Genomic DNA, 18,866 nt, shown 5'->3' with positions numbered 1-18,866 from the left:
GCCACAAGCTTAAAACTTATGGCCATCCGGGCTTTCTTTGAACAAAATTATGAAAGAGAAGTAAGCAGGAAAGCATGCAAACTTTTCCCTTAACTTCTAATGGTGCTTTCCGACCTAAAAGAGCAAAGTATGGTTTGTCGGAACTTTTGCGGGGTTTCTTGCATGGCCCGTTGCAAGATAAAGAATAGAAAGGGGGAAAAGGAGCAATTTTGCATCAATCGAAATTGATATCATGGGATAGGGACTGTTCTGCCGCTACTATGAAAATGTAGTTATGAATTATTGAAATATTGGCGTGAATCGGGAAGAATAAGGAGGACATTGCTACTAGGAAATGCAATCTTACTCTATGAAAGAAGCTGATCAAATGCCCTGAGAAATTTAGTGAAGGCTACAAAGCACATTATTATATGAAACAATCATAAACCAATAATACTCATGTGTGCCTTTTTTTAGTGGAATTCCTCCAAAAAAAAAAAAAAAACGCACAATTAGTAACTACTAACATCTACCAACATGTTTGGCTTGCAAGTAAATAATATCTATTTGTAAAAGTTATAGTGGAAAGATTATGAAAGCTAACAATTTGTCGATGTTAAGAAACATGATATACATATTTAACCCAATGTCATAGATGGATTTTGACCCATCAAAAACATAATTTGAATGTAGTTCTCAATTTATTATTGCACATCTTATCTACAAAATGAATTCATCAATGATGAAATAAAATAATAGAGGTTTGGCATGCACATTGTAATACTTCCTACTTCAAATTATCTCTTCCTATAACTATGTCTTCTCTTATTACACATTGTTCCCTCTCATCCTCACAAGAATAACCCTTTTATTCCTAAGATGTGATGATAACATGTTTCAATCTTTTTAGTAAAAAATCTTGAAATATTTGTCCATATCAATGTCTTTTTTTAATCATAAAGATAAGGAAAATATTGGTACTAACCAAATTGGTTTCTACGTTATGTTATATATGTCATTTTCATGTAAGTTAATATACATAATAATCATTAAAATCAATTTTATTTTACTTAATACACTTTCTCACATGCGACCCATACCCACAAGTGGAGAGACATAAAGAGACAGGAATTGTAGAGAGGTAGCTCGAATGCATGACTATCTATCAAACCGAACTCTAATATCATATTGAACTACCAATTTTTCTAAAAAGATAAGCTTGTAGAATTTGAATTCAATATGCAAATTTTACTCTTAACAAAAAGAATCATATATGCCATCATTAGTGAAATTAAGACCAAATACCAAAGTCATACCAATAATACTAAAAGTTATGCCAAAACTAAATGCAAAGAAGTAAACAAAAAAGAAAACACAAATTCAACTTGAACTTCTTGTAGGATTTTGCAAAGTCTCAAGTACCACATTGACTTTGGTTTCCTCGTTGATTTCTGTTCTAAAGATCTATATATCATTAAAGAATGTAATCATTTTAATCATATGATCTTTAATAGGAGTTTCTTCAGTCATTTAGTATTTATAATAGTCTTTAGAACAACTAGTTTAACTAATCTTCCTTTATCATCAAACATCTCTGGAAAATTCATAGGCATAACATGGATAATGGCATAAGATGCGTGTTGTTGCAACACATTGTTGAATAATCATAACAGATAGTCATCTCAACAACTTATTTTCACTTTTGATATTCATCTATGATTTCTAAGATGAGTCCTCATGTGCAAACTAATTGTAACCTATTCTAGTTTCTCTTCCAATCCACATAATTAGGTCTACTTAATTTATTTTGAGTGAGAATAACAACAAGAGGACCGAACAAATACATTTTTCCTAAAATGAATAAACATGCACACTTATTAATCATTAGCATTCATATGGTATAGATAAACTTTAGCATAAATTAAAAGGTAATGTTCTTACTAAAGTACTTTTAATCATAAAATGGTATCTTATTCCTATAAATGATAGCTTACTTTAGGTAGGTGTCCCACTCAGACTAATGTTATTGTCCTTGTTTGACGCATGTAAGATAAAATTAATACACTATTTTATTTTAGTTTATTCTCTTATCATAATGAAAGCTACTTTAGGAAAAATCATTTTCATAGGCAAGTTAATTAAGTGTACAACCATCATCATCAAATTCAATGTCTAAGTGAAAAGTCAATCTTTAAGATAAGTCACTCCCACTAAAAACATATCTAAATCTATTCTAAGAAAAGTCAATATATTTGGTTCCATAAAAATACCCGTCTTTAAAATGTTGTAGAATCATAACTATAATGAACTTGATAATGAAGAGCATAGCTTGTTGTTAGCCCCTTGGATTAGACAATGAGGCACCAAATAGGGTAGCACCATGCACCTATGAGTGTGTTATTGAGTAAACTAAGGTAATAATCAAAGCTTACAAGGGATCATGTGGAGGCTTGGTGCTGGCTTAAGGTGCAATACATGTTGCTAGCATATGAGGGCAACACAAAACACACGAGCTAACACATGATACCCCTCAACATAGTCAAAATTCAAGCATGGGATTTTGGATTGGTGGTATATTTCCTTAGAAAAGAAAACCTTGAGATGGGGTTTCTAAGTGGAATTTTGATTTTTCAAATTTTCTATTTGGTTTAGGGGATTCATTATGCCTACTTAAACACCTATGATGTTGCCTCCAAACACTTTGGAAATGGCTTAAAATGTTCTTTAAGGGGGGAGGATGTGCATACAAGACTCCAAGGTAGTGATAGTAGCTCAAGTTGACCCACACCAACAACACAACATGAGGGACCTCATACATGAGCCTAGGTGTATAGATGAACCTTGCTAATACACATACAGAGGTGCAATGCCATAGTGTGTAGCAGAACCCATGAGGGCAATGACACAAGGTGTGATTGTGGCACACAGATGAGCATGGTTGCCTCGAGTCGAATAGATCAATTGAATTGCCACATACACTTAATATTGAGGCACTTTACAAGCATGTGGCCTAAGAGAAGGCTTGGGATGCATGAGTTGCAAAGACATAAAAAATGGGCAACACATGTACAAGGACCGACTAGACATTTGAGTGGGTTATACTTGTGGACTTAACAAAACACATGGGTTGATACTATACATGACACATGGAGGATTCCTTAACATTATGGTTAGCCCAAGCAAGGAAGACACCTTGGCATTAGGGCAAGCCCACACAAAGGGCTACTAATGAGGGCTTGACATGTGATGGGCCAATATGTAGATTGAGATAAGAAAACACTTGGCATAAGCAAAGTCAATCTCCCTAACAAGCACCAGTTGTGATTCACTACTATCCAAAGCACTTAAGCCTTTCAATGTAGTAGCTCTGAGTAAGAAAAATAAGAAAAATAATCACTATGGCTTTCGTAGTACTTTGGGTATCATCCTTGGGAACTGACTATGGAAATTATTGAAACGAAACTAAAATAATTTTTTTATCTAATTTCTTAAAATGAAAATATTAAGAATTGTTTTGAATGCATGATTGTTTAAATAAACTCAATGATAACAAAATAATTGTTGATTTCTAATTCAAATGATTCAATATTAGAGGCTCGACATTCCAATTTTGGGCTTAGAACTCAACGTAAACAAGGGTACTCAAGTTAGGTTGATCTTAGGGTTTTCAAAAAAATTTATCAATCAAGATCAACCTAAGTGCTATAACTTAAGTTGCACCTGAAAACCTAATTTTTTTTTCATCCAAAATCTAAATTATCAAATGATGAATGAAGTTTAAATTAGGTCTAAGTCTAAACTTTTTAGTTCTTAAACAAACATTTAAGACTCATTTATGTGTACTTTATGTATTCCATTTTTAAAATATAAAAAAAGTAGTAACTTTTAAATAAGTTACAACTATCACAGAAGTTTATATTGAAAAAGTAATAGTTTTAAAATTGTTTATAAAATTGAAGTCTCAAAAAAATTTTACCACTTTAAATTTTAAATTTTTAAAGACACAAACTAAGTCTCTACTTTTTGTATAAGATGTTCTATTTTTATATAGAAGTTTCTGATTTTAAAAATCCGTACATACATATTATTCCATCCCTTAAGAGATTCAGGAAAAAAAAAAAAAAGAGAATAATTACATTTGTTAAGGTTTTTTTTTTTCGCTTAAAAAAAGAATTTATAAAGGTTCTTTGTGTTGTGATGTAGAAAAAGAAACGACACTAAATTCTATTCCAGTTAGGAAATAGAAATCCATTTGAGACTTCAAAGCCAGAGTCAATAACACCATTTACACCATTGTGAAAAAGAAAACTTGTCTTTCTTAGATCAAAAGTAAGACAAGTTTATTACTTTAAACTTTAAAGAGCCTCCTACTAATACGTATATATAAAATATACACAGCTTTTCAATGAAGATTCATATCAAGGTTCTACTGAATTCATATAAAAGATCTTCATCTGCATTGTTGATCTATATAGCTCATAGATGCATCATCTCTCATTCACTTGCATTTACTTGGAACATCATTTGGCTTATGCTCAAAGTGCATGTTCTACACAACTAAATAATCAACACTCAAATAAAAAGAATAGTAAATTGGAATGAGAAATAGTTTATCACATGCTTTGCAAGCCGCAGAATAGGAGGTCCAAACAAGAAGCAATATAAACTGCAACCACATTTTTATGATTATTTTTAGAAAAGATAGATACTTCTCCATAACGCTGATTAAGGGAAAAAAAAAATTCTCCTTGAGACTCCACCTTGTTAAAAAATGTCTTGTAGTAGTTTGAGAACTAGCATCCTCAATGCACAAATGATCTATAAATGGTTCATTTGACTTGAAACTAACTACAAATTATTATTTTCCTTATCATGGTATGAGTTACACATTTTGAATTCTAGAACAGAAAATCGCATTTACACCACATGACTTTTTTTGAGTTGTCCATCTAAAAGAATTTTCCCATGCATATTCTCACACAGGTAGCTAGTAAGCACATATATTGTTGTTGAATATAATGTATTTATAGTGTACAATTTTTATTTCCTTTCTTAATATAGGTCACATATATGGTAGTTAGTTCAACCTAGTCTTGTATATATATTTCTCTATTGTAAGAAGTTAATCATATGAATGAGAATTAAGGTTTTCTCTCTCTTTCTCTCTTTCAACATGGTATCAAAGCCAAGGGAGAAAACTTTATTCTTTCTGGTTTACCCGTGTAATTAATTCCGGGAATCCGTCCAATGACCGTGTTTCATTCTGATCACATTTTCCATCTCCCAAAGCTTTTCAGCGACTTTTTTTTTTCGGCGATATTTTTTTACACTAACCATATCATCAGGAGTGCAAAGAGGAGATCTGCAACTTTTCTCAAGGCATCGGAGCCAAAAACCGATCCACGTGTCTCTCACGTGTCGTTTTTCTCTGGCGGCCTGAATCCCATGCACTAGCATGTGAGGGAGCGTGGCCCATTTTCTGGTGCGAGCTTCTACCAACAGGCTAGTCTAGCGCAGTCTTGCACTTTTAAGCCTCCGTCAGTCCTCTCTGAACCCTGCTTCTCCATTTTTTTGGCATTTCAGCCTCCTTCGGCCTTCGACAACAACTCCCTTCCTTGGCCGAGACTATGTGTGCCTTGGGAAGGCCTCTTCTTCATCTCCAATCACTTTCTCCTTTGTTTGGGTCCCAACATACCAGGTTTTTCTTCCACAACTGTGATCCGACCTCCCTTTAGGGCTCTCTTCGATCCAAATGTGATTCAATCTTAGGTGTAGTGGATATGGTGACTAAAAATCCTATTTTTACATCCGTCATCTCTGGATTTCCTACTATCACATCGAAAAAATTGATTGGTAGCGAGAATTATCTCTCCTGGTCAGCGTCCGTGGAACTCTGATTTATGGGACAAGGTTATGAGGATCATCTTGTTACACCTGAGGATGCTAACCTGATGTTGACAAAGTGCAATGGAAGAAAATCGATGCACAATTATGCAACGTATTTTGGCAATCTGTTGATCTCAAAATTTTACATCATCTTCGTGCCTACAAAACCTACTTTAAATTTTGGACTCAGACTAAAGGATTATACACGAATGATATTCAATGATTTTATAAGGTGATTTCTGATATTGTTCATGTGAGACAACAGGACATGGATCTGTCTACTTATATTGGCCGGATTGCGTCTCTTAAGGAGGAGTTCTTAACTTTGATACCCTTCACTAATGGTGCTGAAGCTCAACAAATACAGACTGACAAGTTCTTTATGGTGTTAACCCTCATTGGCCTCCGTCTAGATCTTGAGTATGTCCGAGATCAAATTCTTACTAGTCCATCAGCACCATCATTGGATGATGTGTTCGCTCGTCTCTTACTCCTCTCCTCTACTCAGACCTTGTCAACTGATGGTCCTTCAGATTCATATATGTTAGCCTCTCAGACTAACTCTCGAGGAGGACGTAGTGACAATTGGAGTCGAGGACAACGTCCTCAGTGCACCTATTGTAATAAGCTTGGTCACACTCGAGATCGTTGCTATCAGTTACATAGACGACTTCCTCGCACTGCCCACATTGCTCAGTCATCTGATCCTCTACTATCTCGACCTGACTTCGCTACGAGCTCCACATCTCAAAGTATCACCCTTACTGGTAGTGATTATGATGCTTATCTTCGATATCAGGCAGCCACATCAGTTTTTGTTGCTTTTGTTGCCCAGACCAGTAATGTCTCTGTCTGCTTTACTCAGTCTCCTTCTCTTGGCCCATGGATTCTAGATTTTGGAGCATCCGATCATATCTCTGGTAATAAACACATTTTCTCCTCTATTACTACTACATCTGTCTTACCTACTGTTACTTTAACTAATGGTTCCCAAATTATGGCTAAAGATATTGGTTTGGCTCATCCTATCCCTTCTCTACCTCTCCATTCTGTCCTTTATGCCCCTGAGTGTTCTTTTAATATTATTTCCATCAGCAAAATAACTTGCACTCTTAACTGTTCTATCACTTTTTCTGATAAATCTGTGATATTGCAGGACTGGAGTACAGAGAAGACGATTGGCATAGGGCGTGAGTCTCAAGGCCTCTATCACCTCACATCACCTTCATTTCCTGCAGCTTGCATTTCCATCGATGCTCCTCTTTTCATTCACAATCGTCTGAGTCATCCTAATCTCTCCAAGTTCCAGAAGATGGTCTCTCATTTTTCCACTTTGTCGTCGCTTGTGTATGAGTTGTGTCAACTTGGGAAACATACTCGTGTCTCGTTTCCAAAACGTTTGAATAATCGGGCAAAGTCTCCTTTTGAACTTGTCCACACTGATGTTTGGGGTCCGTGTCGGATCGCGTCTACTTTAGGATTTCAGTATTTTGTCACTTTCATTGATGACTATTCAAGATGTATTTGATTATTTTTAATGAAAAATCAAACTGAGTTATTATCTATTTTCCAAAAATTTTATGCTGAAATCCAAACACAATTCAATGTTTCTATTCGAGTGTTACGCAGTGACAATGCTTAGGAATATTTTTCTACACCCTTTACTTCTTTTATGTCCCAACATGGGATCCTCCATTAGTCATCTTGTACTCATACTCCTCAACAAAATGGAGTTGCTGAACGTAAAAATCGACATCTTGTTGAGACAACTTGTACCCTCCTTCTCCATAGTCATGTTCTTTTTCATTTTTGGGGGGATGTTGTTCTTACAACCTATTACTTGATTAATCATATGCCCTCATCTATATTACATGACCAAATCCCTCATTCCCTTCTTTTTCCTACCCAACCTCTTTATTTCCTTATTCCTCGTGTCTTTGGTTGTACTTGTTTTGTTCATACTCTCACACCTGGACAGGACAAACTCTCTGCCAAGGCTACGAAATGCATCTTCTTGGGATACTCTCAACTTCAGAAGGGTTATTGTTGTTATTCCTTTGACATTCATCGCTATTTTCTCTCCGCTTATGGCACATTCTTTGAGGACTCTCCATTCTTATCATCCTCTGAATTTCTGAAGTATTGCCACTTCCCTATCTATCCCCCCTTTCAAATGCGCTATCTCGTCCTCTTCAGGCTTATTATCATCGACATCATGTTGTTGCTCCTACTCTCTTTTCAGCTAAGGCACCTAATGACTCACCTTCTGTTCCACCGATTTATCCTACCCCGACCCTATCATTTACTGACCATTTGCTTATTGCTCTTCAGAAAGGTAATCGCTCTACTTGTAATCGTCATCCTATTTATAATTTTTTGAGTTACCATCGATTATCTTCATCCTATTCTGTCGTTGTCTCTACTTTATCCTCTGTTTCTTTTCCTAAGAGCACTAGTGAGACACTTTCTCATCCTGGGTGGCGACAGGCAATGGTTGATGAAATGGTTGCTCTGCACTCCAATGGCACATGGGATCTTGTTTCTTTACCTCTTGGTAAATCTACAGTTGGATGTCGTTGGGTCTACACTATTAATGTTGGTCCTGATGGTCAGGTTGATCGCCTTAAGGCCCGCTTGGTTGCTAAAGGTTATACTTAGATTTATGGTTGTGACTATGGTGACACCTTCTCTCCTGTTGCCAAGATTGCTTCTGCTTGCTTATTTCTCTCCATGGCAGCTATATGTCATTGACCTCTTTATTAGTTGGATATTAAGAATGCTTTTCTTCATGGTGAACTTCTTAAGGAAGTGTATATGGAGCAACCACCTGGTTTTGTTGCTAAGGGAGAGTCTGGTTTAGTGTGCAAGTTACGCCACTCTCTATATGGCTTGAAACAGTCTCCTCGAGCATGGTTTGAGCGTTTTAGTTCAGTTGTTCAAGAGTTTGGAATGCTTCGAAATGAAGCAGATCATTCAGTTTTCTATCATCATAACTCTTCGAGCCAGTGCATCTATTTGGTAGTTTATGTGGATGACATTGTCATTACAGGCAGTGATCAGGAAGGTATCCAAAAACTAAAGCAACACTTTTTCAACCACTTTCAAACCAAAGACTTGGGCAAACTCAAGTACTTTTTGGGATTTGAAATAGCTCAGTCCAGTTCAAGTGTGGTTATGTCACAAAGGAAGTATGCCTTAGACATCTTGGAAGAAACATGTATGTTAGAATGTAAACCTATTGACACTCATATGGATCCAAATATCAAACTTGTACCAGGACAGGGGGAGCCTCTAAGAGATTCTGGGAGATATCGACGACTTGTAGGCAAACTGAACTACCTCACCATCACTTGGCTAAACATCTCTTTTCCTGTGAGTGTGGTTAGTCAAGTTTTACAGTCACCATGTGACAACCATTGGGATGTTGTGATCCGCATTCTTCGATATATTAAAGGAACACTAGGCCAAGGTATGTTGTATGAAGATAGGGGCCATACCCAAATTGTTGGTTACACAGATGCAGACTGGGCTAGTTCACCCTTAGATAGGCGTTCCACCTCAGGGTATTGTGTTTTTATTGGAGGTAACTTAATATCCTAGAAGAGTAAGAAACAAGATGTAGTGGTCAGATCAAGCGCCGAAACTGAGTATCGAGTTATGGCTTTGGCAACATGTGAACTCATATGGTTGAGGCAACTCCTTCAGAAATTGAGATTTGGAAAAGATGAACAGATAAAGCTAGTCTGTGACAAACATGCTGCATTACATATTGCATCCAATCCAGTTTTTCATGAAAGGACCAAGCATATTGAAGTTGACTGTCACTTCATTAGAAAGAATATCACATTAGGGTGTGTTGCTACAAGTTTTGTTAATTCAAATGATCAACTACAAGACATCTTCACTAAATCTCTTAGAAGTCCTAGGATTAAATATATTTGTAACAAGCTTGGTGCATATAACATACATGCTCTAGCTTGAGGAGGAGTGTTGAATATAATGTATTTATAGTGTACAATCTTTCTTTCCTTTCTTAATATAGGTCACATATATGGTAGTTAGTTCAACATAGCTGATTACTACTCAAAAAGAGCATATTTTAAATAATAATTCTCATGAGTTTCACATCTTTTGAGTAGTAATTATGCCTAAAACACTCAATTAACATATTGTTGCCCTTGCAAGAGTTACTAACAAGTTTTATGAAGTTTTGGAGTCATTTCAAGGTATGTTTTTGATAAATTTGTGACAAAAGAGATGAATCAAATTGAAGAAAACAAATAAAGTTGATGATGATCCAAATGCATAATGAAAGAAGCAATGAAATGCACTTGGACCAAGCTTTGGAGCTTAATTGAAGGTGGTGGAGATGGATTAAACATGAAGAAATGAGAGAAATTGTAAAGAGGAGCCGGAATAGCATGATTTTCGATTTCGCATGACCATGCGAAATTTTCGCACAGTCATGCGAAATGAAACAGAAAGGAGGTGGCTGCAGCACATAAGGAAAATATGAGAAAGTGATTTCGCATGACCATGCGAAATTTTCGCACAGTCATGCGAAACGCTCCAGAAGAACGAAATTGAAGCTGTTGGATTTTCCACTTCGCACCATCATGCGAGATTGCTAGGGGCTCATGCGAAAATGCATTTTCTCCAGATTCCTTGATGAAGAAGCCTCCGGAAGACCTCTTAGATGATGCCAAGTGTCCACTTGACCTTGGCCTATAAATAGAAACGTGATTGACTCATTTAAAAACTTTTGATTCATTTTCTAATTGTAATAACTTTTCATACTTCTTCTCTCTATATACAATTCTCCACTTTCCTTCAGTTTCTCTTATTTTCTCGGTAGCCAAACATGTCTTGTGAGATCAAATCTCCAAGCATGAGTGGCTAAATCTCGTTTTTCTTGGAGGAGGGAGGATCTAGAGGCAAGATCTATGGTGAATTAGAGAATTGAGCTTGAATTGCAAAGGTAATTTGATCCAATTGATTGATTAACTGAAATTTGAGGATTTTTCTCTTCAAATTGTCTTGGATGATTACTACAATGCAAGCTAGGTAGAATCATTAAATTCTTAATGCTAGATTTAATGAGATTGAATAGTTGCATTGTGTGAATCATCGGAAGATAATTTAAGATGAATTGAATATATGAATCAAATTGATCTCTTGGATTAGATTACCTAATTTGAAGAGAAATTAGATCTAGACCTAAAGCTAAATCAAAAATCGGTTTAGATGAAAATTTAGGTTTTCAATCTAACTTGATGAAAATTAGATCTTAACACCTATTCACCATGGAAATTGCTCTCTAGAAAATCCTAACTCCTAGAATCTCACATCTTATTAATTTTCTTCTCTTTTACACTTCATTTTCCTCTCAATTTGAATACATTGTAATTTTGGAATTTTATCATGCATTTTCAAATCAATTTCATTTTATCACAATCATTTCTTATCATCTCATTCAAGCCTTAATTACCAAGAATAATCCATCCTTGTGGACGATACCTAAAAACCACTATACTACAGTAGTTTGTACTAAAACCACTTTTTGATCGGGTACAAATTGCTATAGAATAGTGAATTAGGTTATAAATTTTGTTTTGATCCAACAAACGACAAAATCTGAGCGATCAAAAATGGCGCCGTTGTCGGGGATGGTGCCAAGGTGATTGAGGCATTTTCTTTGGTGAGGATTAACCCTTGTGATCCACATCACAAGATTGGTGAAGTTCTCTTTACCGATTCTCCATTTTTTTTTATTCCATTTTTTTTATCTTTTATTTTTCTCTTTTGTTCTTTTTGTTTTGTTTTGGTTTCTCTTAGCTTGTTTTGTAGGCTCTCCATTGCATGCTACATTGAGAATAAAACTCAAGGGAGAGATTGAAAAGGACTTATATTGCTAATCATTTTTGGTTTGTGATCCAATTGTTGAGGAAATGGAAAATCAAGGGGAAAATCAACAAACTCAACAAGGACCAAACAATGGCAATTCTCACATGTCTAGATCAATGAGAGAATATATGCATCCTCAAATGATAGGCCTGGGATCATGTATAGTTCTTCCTAATGAGCCTATTGTGATAAAAACTCACTTGGTACCCCTTCTACCTCAATTTCATGGAATGGAGAATGAGAATCCTTATACTCACATCAAGGATTTTGAAGAAGTTTGTCATACTTTTCAAGAAGGGACTGCATCCATAGAGCTTATGAGATTGAAGCTTTTTCCATTCACATTGAAGGATAAGGCTAAGTTGTGGTTCAACTCATTGAGGCCCCAAAGCATAAGGTCATGGTTGGAACTACAAACAACCTTCTTGAAGAAATTTTTCCCCATACATCGCACAAGTGGCTTGAAGAGGCAAATTACCAACTTTGTGGCATTGGACAATGAAAAATTTTATGCTTGTTGGGAAAGATATATGGAAGTAGTCAGTGCTTGTCCTCATCATGGTTTTGACACATGGATGTTGGTGAGTTACTTCTATGAGGGCATGTCGCCAACTATGAAGCAATTGCTAGAAACCATGTGTGGAGGTGACTTTATGAGCAAAAGTCCTGATGAAGCTTTTGAATTTTTGAATTATGTGGCTGAAATATCAAGGTCATGGGATGAGCCACATGAAAGGGATTTACACAAGTCCAAGTCTCAAAGCAATTCAAAAGGAAGAATGTATATGTTGAATGAAGATGTTGATCTACAAGCTAAAATGATAGCTTTGACAAAAAGGCTAGAGGAACTTGAAGCTAAGGGATTTCACGAGGTGAATGCAATATATGATAATCCAATTTACATGGAGCAATGTTCTAGTTATCAATCTATAGAACATGAAGTGAGTGATTATCCTACAATACCAGCCATGGGGGAAACACTTGTTGAGAATCATCCAAACATGTCATGGAATTATGAACAAGAGCAATTTTCTTCAAGGCAACACTCACAAAGCCAACAATTCATGGAAGACTCTCCACAACAAGTTTCTTTGGTTGAGCAAGCTATTGTAAACTTGAGTAAAATTTTGGGTGATTTTATTGGTGATCAAAAGAATATCAATATTCAAGTAAACCAAAGGATAGATCATGTGGAGACATCTTTCAATCAGAAATTTGATAGCTTGCAAACCAATCTCACACAAAGGATTGATAATATGCAGCTTGCTATTTCTAAACTCACAAGCATGCATACGGTGCAAGAAAAAGGAAAATTCTCTTCACAACCCCAACAAAATCCAAGTGGAATCCATGAAACTGGAGAGACAAGTGAAAGTTCTATTGAGAAAGGTGAAGTCAAAGCAGTCATTACCTTAAGAGGTGGTAAGCAAGTTGATCAACCTATGCCAAAACCAAAAGAGAATAAAGGAGAGGAACAAAAGGAAAATGTGAAAGAACAAGAAAAAGGGAAAGAGGTGAATGAGGATGATAGATCAAAGGAAGATGAGATTGTTAAAGAAGAGGTTAAGAAGAAAGATATGCTCTTAGCTCCACCTTTTCCCAAAGCTCTTCAATCCAAGAAAGTGGTAAATAATGCTCCAGAAATTTTTGAAGTTCTCAAGCAAGTCAAAGTCAATATACCACTCCTTGACATGATAAGACAAGTTCCAACCTATGCCAAGTTTCTTAAGGATTTGTGTACCATAAAAAGAGGGATGCATTTGAAAAAGAAAGCTTTCTTGACTGAACAAGTTAGTGCAATCATCCAATGCAAGACTCCAATCAAGTATAAGGATCCGGGATGTCCAACTATCTCGGTGAATATTGGCAACACTTTTGTAAAAAGAGCACTTTTAGACTTGGGGGCAAGTGTGAATCTTCTTCCCTACTCGGTATATAAGCAATTGGGGCTTGGAGAATTAAAGTCTACTTCCATCACACTTTCATTGGCGGATAGATCGGTTAAGTTTCCAAGAGGAATTATTGAAGATGTGTTGATCCAAATTGATAACTTCTATTATCCGGTTGATTTTGTGGTGCTTGATACGGAACAAGGAACTAGTGGACTCAACCATGTTCCTATTATACTTGGCCGACCTTTCCTTGCCACAGCAAATGCATTGATTAATTGTCGAAGTGGAGTGATGCAACTTACCTTTGGTAACATGACAATTGAGCTGAACATTTTTCATTCATATAAGAAGCATGGTACCAAAGAGGAGGAGGAACTTAAGGAGGCTTATTTGATTGAATTGCCTATGGAAGAGCTAGTGAAAGAAAAGGTTGAAGATAATTTTTCAAAACTTGGTGATATAATTTCCAATGAATGGATTGAAGTTTGGAGGATCAATGAAGAAATTCAACCTTTGAAGTTAATGAAATGGTCTTTCAGCTTCAAGAAAGTGAAAACCATGAAGCATGGTGTGCACAATAATCCAAAGACCATGAAAAAGAAGCTCAAGGAATGGCATGACCAACTTATTCAAAAGAACAAGTTCAAAGAAGGCTATTTCAAGCCATATATTTTTCCGGGAAAGCTTAAGTACCAAGGAGTTGGTCCATTCATTGTTTGCAAGCCATATCCAAATTGAGTATTGATACAAATGTTAATGGGCTTAGTCATGTCAATGGCTAGCTAGCCCAATGGTTTCTCATTTCTCTGCTTTCCTTTGAATTTTGATTTTTTTTTTCTTTTAGTTTCCATTAAATAAATCCATCTCAATTCTTTGATTTGTGTTTTGAAGGACTTTCCGGATGGATGGAATCCATGAAGCAAAGGAAAAAGGAGTTTTAATGGCCCATCACCAATTTGCGTCTTCATGCCAAAATAGGGGAGTCTTCATGCCAAAACAGGGGAGTCTTCATGCTAAAATAAAGGAGTTTTTATAACTTCAAAAATGTGCAAAACGAGTCTCTGTCCCAGTTGGCATGATCATGCGAAATTCTCGCATGACTGTGCAAAACTAATAAGGGTAGTGCAAATTTTTTTAACCCTCTGGACCATTTCGCATGACCGTGCGAACATTTCGCATGACTATGCGAAATCCATCTTAAAGACTGCAGTAAAATGAGCCATCTGGACCACTTCGCACACTCATGCGAAATTTTTGCATGATTATTCGAAACTAATGTGGATGACTGCAGAAATTTCATGCATCTGGACCATTTCGCATCAACATGCGAATTTTCGCATGACTATGCGAAAATTATCCTGAAGGCTATAATAAGATAAAACTCTCTTGACCAATTCGCATGTACATGCAAATTTCCGCATGATTGTGCCAAATTATTTCAAAAGAAGAAAGTGGTTGCAACACACTTCACCTTCTTGTCTAGTTTGCACACTTGTGTGAAATTTTCAAAAACTCCATGAGAATCATTGACTTATCATTGAAATCATGTTTTCTTTGAACATTGTCATCATCTATACCTTGATTTTACTCCATACATTGTGTTTCTAACATAGTTTTTTTTGGTTTTTAATAGATTTGTTTTCATATTTTCTTCTCTTATGTCATTTATATCCGACAATTCTCATGTGTGATCTTATTTTTGTTTTAGCTATTGAAGCTGAAATTCATGAAAGATTGAGGTATCTTCCCTTCCTTTCTTTGTATATTTTCATTACACATTGAGGACAATGTACAAGTTAGGTTGGGGGGAGGGTTAAAAATGAAGAGAAGGAAATATGTTATTAGTTTTATTAGTTTTTCTATAATTTTTTTTTTTCATAAATCACATTTGTGACTTATTTGGTGAGATTTTTTTTGAGATGACTATAACATTTATGATTGATAAATGAGCAAACCTAACTTGAAAAAAGTTGATTTAGAGTACTAGCTTATTTGCTTGATCTTAGAAGATTGGTTATGTAAATTAAAGTTGATTTGACTTTGAAGTCTTCATTTTCCAAAGGGTCATTTCTATTTGAGTCTTGACACATACTGTGCACTCTAGACCCCGGATATAAGATGAAAAACTATTCTAACCTTAAGACTTGGACCTAATTATCTTGTAACATTGATTACTCTTGAATTGAGTTGAGACACCTTAAAAAGAGGCCAATGTGCCCAATTGAAAAAAAAAAAAAAAAAAAAAAGTTGATGAATAGAAAGGTTGAGTTATGCTTGCCTTGAAACCTGAGCAAGGTCCGAGGGGTATATGGCCCAAAGGTCTTTAAAGCCTGGTGCCCTAAGCCATTTTGGTTGGGAGCCACCGACCTCAATGCTTGTTACATGGGTGGATAGGTGGGGTATGAACTCAATTGTAGGTGCTAAGGTATTGGATCCTAATTTGAGGAGTCCAGGGTGAAGTCCGAGAAGTTAGTGGCTAGTTAAATAGTCCTATAAACTTGATGCCCTATGCCTTATGGTTGGGAGTCATCGATGAATCCCCGCTACATGGACCATATACTTGGAGATACCTTTAGCATTGCACTCCTACAATAAGTCCTTTGAAAAAAAAATAAATAAATAAAGATAGGTGCGTTCTTGACTTATGAGAGAGTGATTTTTGTTGTTTGAGATAATTTGAGTTAGGTTGGGGAGAGGATTAGTTTTGAGTACTATATTCGGGAGCTAGCTTAATTACACTCAAGACTTGTTTGGAAAGATTGTTTGGGAAATGAAGATGGATATGTTTTTGATACCTTGACTTGCATGATATTCTTTCTATTAGAGATAGTAAATAAGTTGGGATTTTATTGATACCTATGGATAGTAGGGTGTGCTTGTTTATCAACCATTTATGCTATGGAAATTTTAAATATATTTTTTCAAATGATTTGCTTATGTGACTTATGATTTCTTTTGTTTGGTATTATTTTTCTTTCCTTTTGTTATACCATTGCTAAGGGACTAGCAATGTGTTGGTTGGGGGGAATGATTACTACTCAAAAAGAGCATATTTTAAATAATAATTCTCATGAGTTTCACATCTTTTGAGTAGTAATTATGCCTAAAACACTCAATTAACATATTGTTGCCCTTGCAAGAGTTACTAACAAGTTTTATGAAGTTTTGGAGTCATTTCAAGGTATGTTTTTGATAAATTTGTGACAAAAGAGATGAATCAAATTGAAGAAAACAAATAAAGTTGATGATGATCCAAATGCATAATGAAAGAAGCAATGAAATGCACTTGGACCAAGCTTTGGAGCTTAATTGAAGGTGGTGGAGATGGATTAAACATGAAGAAATGAGAGAAATTGTAAAGAGGAGCCGGAATAGCATGATTTTCGATTTCGCATGACCATGCGAAATTTTCGCACAGTCATGCGAAATGAAACAGAAAGGAGGTGGCTGCAGCACATAAGGAAAATATGAGAAAGTGATTTCGCATGACCATGCGAAATTTTCGCACAGTCATGCGAAACGCTCCAGAAGAACGAAATTGAAGCTGTTGGATTTTCCACTTCGCACCATCAAGCGAGATTGCTAGGGGCTCATGCGAAAATGCATTTTCTCCAGATTCCTTGATGAAGAAGCCTCCGGAAGACCTCTTAGATGATGCCAAGTGTCCACTTGACCTTGGCCTATAAATAGAAACGTGATTGACTCATTTAAAAACTTTTGATTCATTTTCTAATTGTAATAACTTTTCATACTTCTTCTCTCTATATACAATTCTCCACTTTCCTTCAGTTTCTCTTATTTTCTCGGTAGCCAAACATGTCTTGTGAGATCAAATCTCTAAGCATGAGTGGCTAAATCTCGTTTTTCTTGGAGGAGGGAGGATCTAGAGGCAAGATCTATGGTGAATTAGAGAATTGAGCTTGAATTGCAAAGGTAATTTGATCCAATTGATTGATTAACTGAAATTTGAGGATTTTTCTCTTCAAATTGTCTTGGATGATTACTACAATGCAAGCTAGGTAGAATCATTAAATTCTTAATGCTAGATTTAATGAGATTGAATAGTTGCATTGTGTGAATCATCGGAAGATAATTTAAGATGAATTGAATATATGAATCAAATTGATCTCTTGGATTAGATTACCTAATTTGAAGAGAAATTAGATCTAGACCTAAAGCTAAATCAAAAATCGGTTTAGATGAAAATTTAGGTTTTCAATCTAACTTGATGAAAATTAGATCTTAACACCTATTCACCATGGAAATTGCTCTCTAGAAAATCCTAACTCCTAGAATCTCACATCTTATTAATTTTCTTCTCTTTTACACTTCATTTTCCTCTCAATTTGAATACATTGTAATTTTGGAATTTTATCATGCATTTTCAAATCAATTTCATTTTATCACAATCATTTCTTATCATCTCATTCAAGCCTTAATTACCAAGAATAATCCATCCTTGTGGACGATACCTAAAAACCACTATACTACAGTAGTTTGTACTAAAACCACTTTTTGATCGGGTACAAATTGCTATAGAATAGTGAATTAGGTTATAAATTTTGTTTTGATCCAACAAACGACAAAATATGAGCGATCAATAGCCTTGTATATATATTTTTCTATTGTAAGAAGTTAATCATATGAATGATAATTAAGGTTTTTTTTTTCTCTCTCTTTCAACAATTGTGAAGTGCATAACTAAACACAACAAGGGTAGTTATAGAGACCAATGGCCTATGTATGCCTTTAAGTGTGATATTGTCATGTATGTGTGGAAACATTAGCAGTCAAATGGTCAATGGTAACAAACTTTTGAAGCCTAAACTTTGTAAAGGATACTTCTTTAGGCAATAGGAAAATTTGTAAGGTTTCTACCCCATAAATATGATTCTGATAATACCAATGAAGCAATATCCTGATAAAACAGAGAATTCCATAAACGACTGGTTAAACTGTAAGTAGTATAGTATTTGAAAATCAAGCTTTGTATGGGTCACATTTCAGCAAAAAGAGGTGTGATGTACTAATAAAAAAGGCAAAATGTGTGAGATGGGTTTTAACATTTGAGAAAATTAACCCATTTTGCAATGAGATCAGTTCAAACCCACATTCAAACTAGCAAATAAGAGGTTTCCAAGTCCATGCCCAAGTATTCATTACTTTAAGGGTTGTGATTGCTGTCTTATCAAACTCATCTACTTT

At 35.5% G+C, this 18,866-nt stretch overlaps 2 protein-coding genes across 3 annotated transcripts in view; one reads left to right on the top strand and one right to left on the bottom strand.

Moving 5' to 3' along the window:
• Nucleotides 1-4,272: 4,272 nt before the first annotated feature.
• Nucleotides 4,273-18,866, bottom strand: part of LOC100261289 (serine hydroxymethyltransferase, mitochondrial) — a 31,773-nt gene continuing 17,179 nt past the window's right edge. The window contains exon 16 of one of the 2 annotated variants that reach the window (XM_059738590.1): nucleotides 4,273-4,528. The gene's annotated coding sequence lies outside the window, so the exon portion shown is untranslated. The remainder of the gene's footprint in view (nucleotides 4,529-18,866) is intronic. The other variant, XM_059738591.1, reaches the window with a different exon arrangement.
• Nucleotides 13,524-14,399, top strand: LOC132254030 (uncharacterized). Its single transcript, XM_059737735.1, has one exon. It carries the CDS (start codon nucleotides 13,524-13,526, stop codon nucleotides 14,397-14,399), a length of 876 nt encoding a protein of 291 aa, XP_059593718.1.

Source organism: Vitis vinifera, chromosome 7, assembly GCF_030704535.1.
Source record: "Vitis vinifera cultivar Pinot Noir 40024 chromosome 7, ASM3070453v1".
Lineage (NCBI taxonomy): Eukaryota > Viridiplantae > Streptophyta > Magnoliopsida > Vitales > Vitaceae > Vitis > Vitis vinifera.
This window is presented reverse-complemented; position numbering and strand designations above follow the sequence as displayed.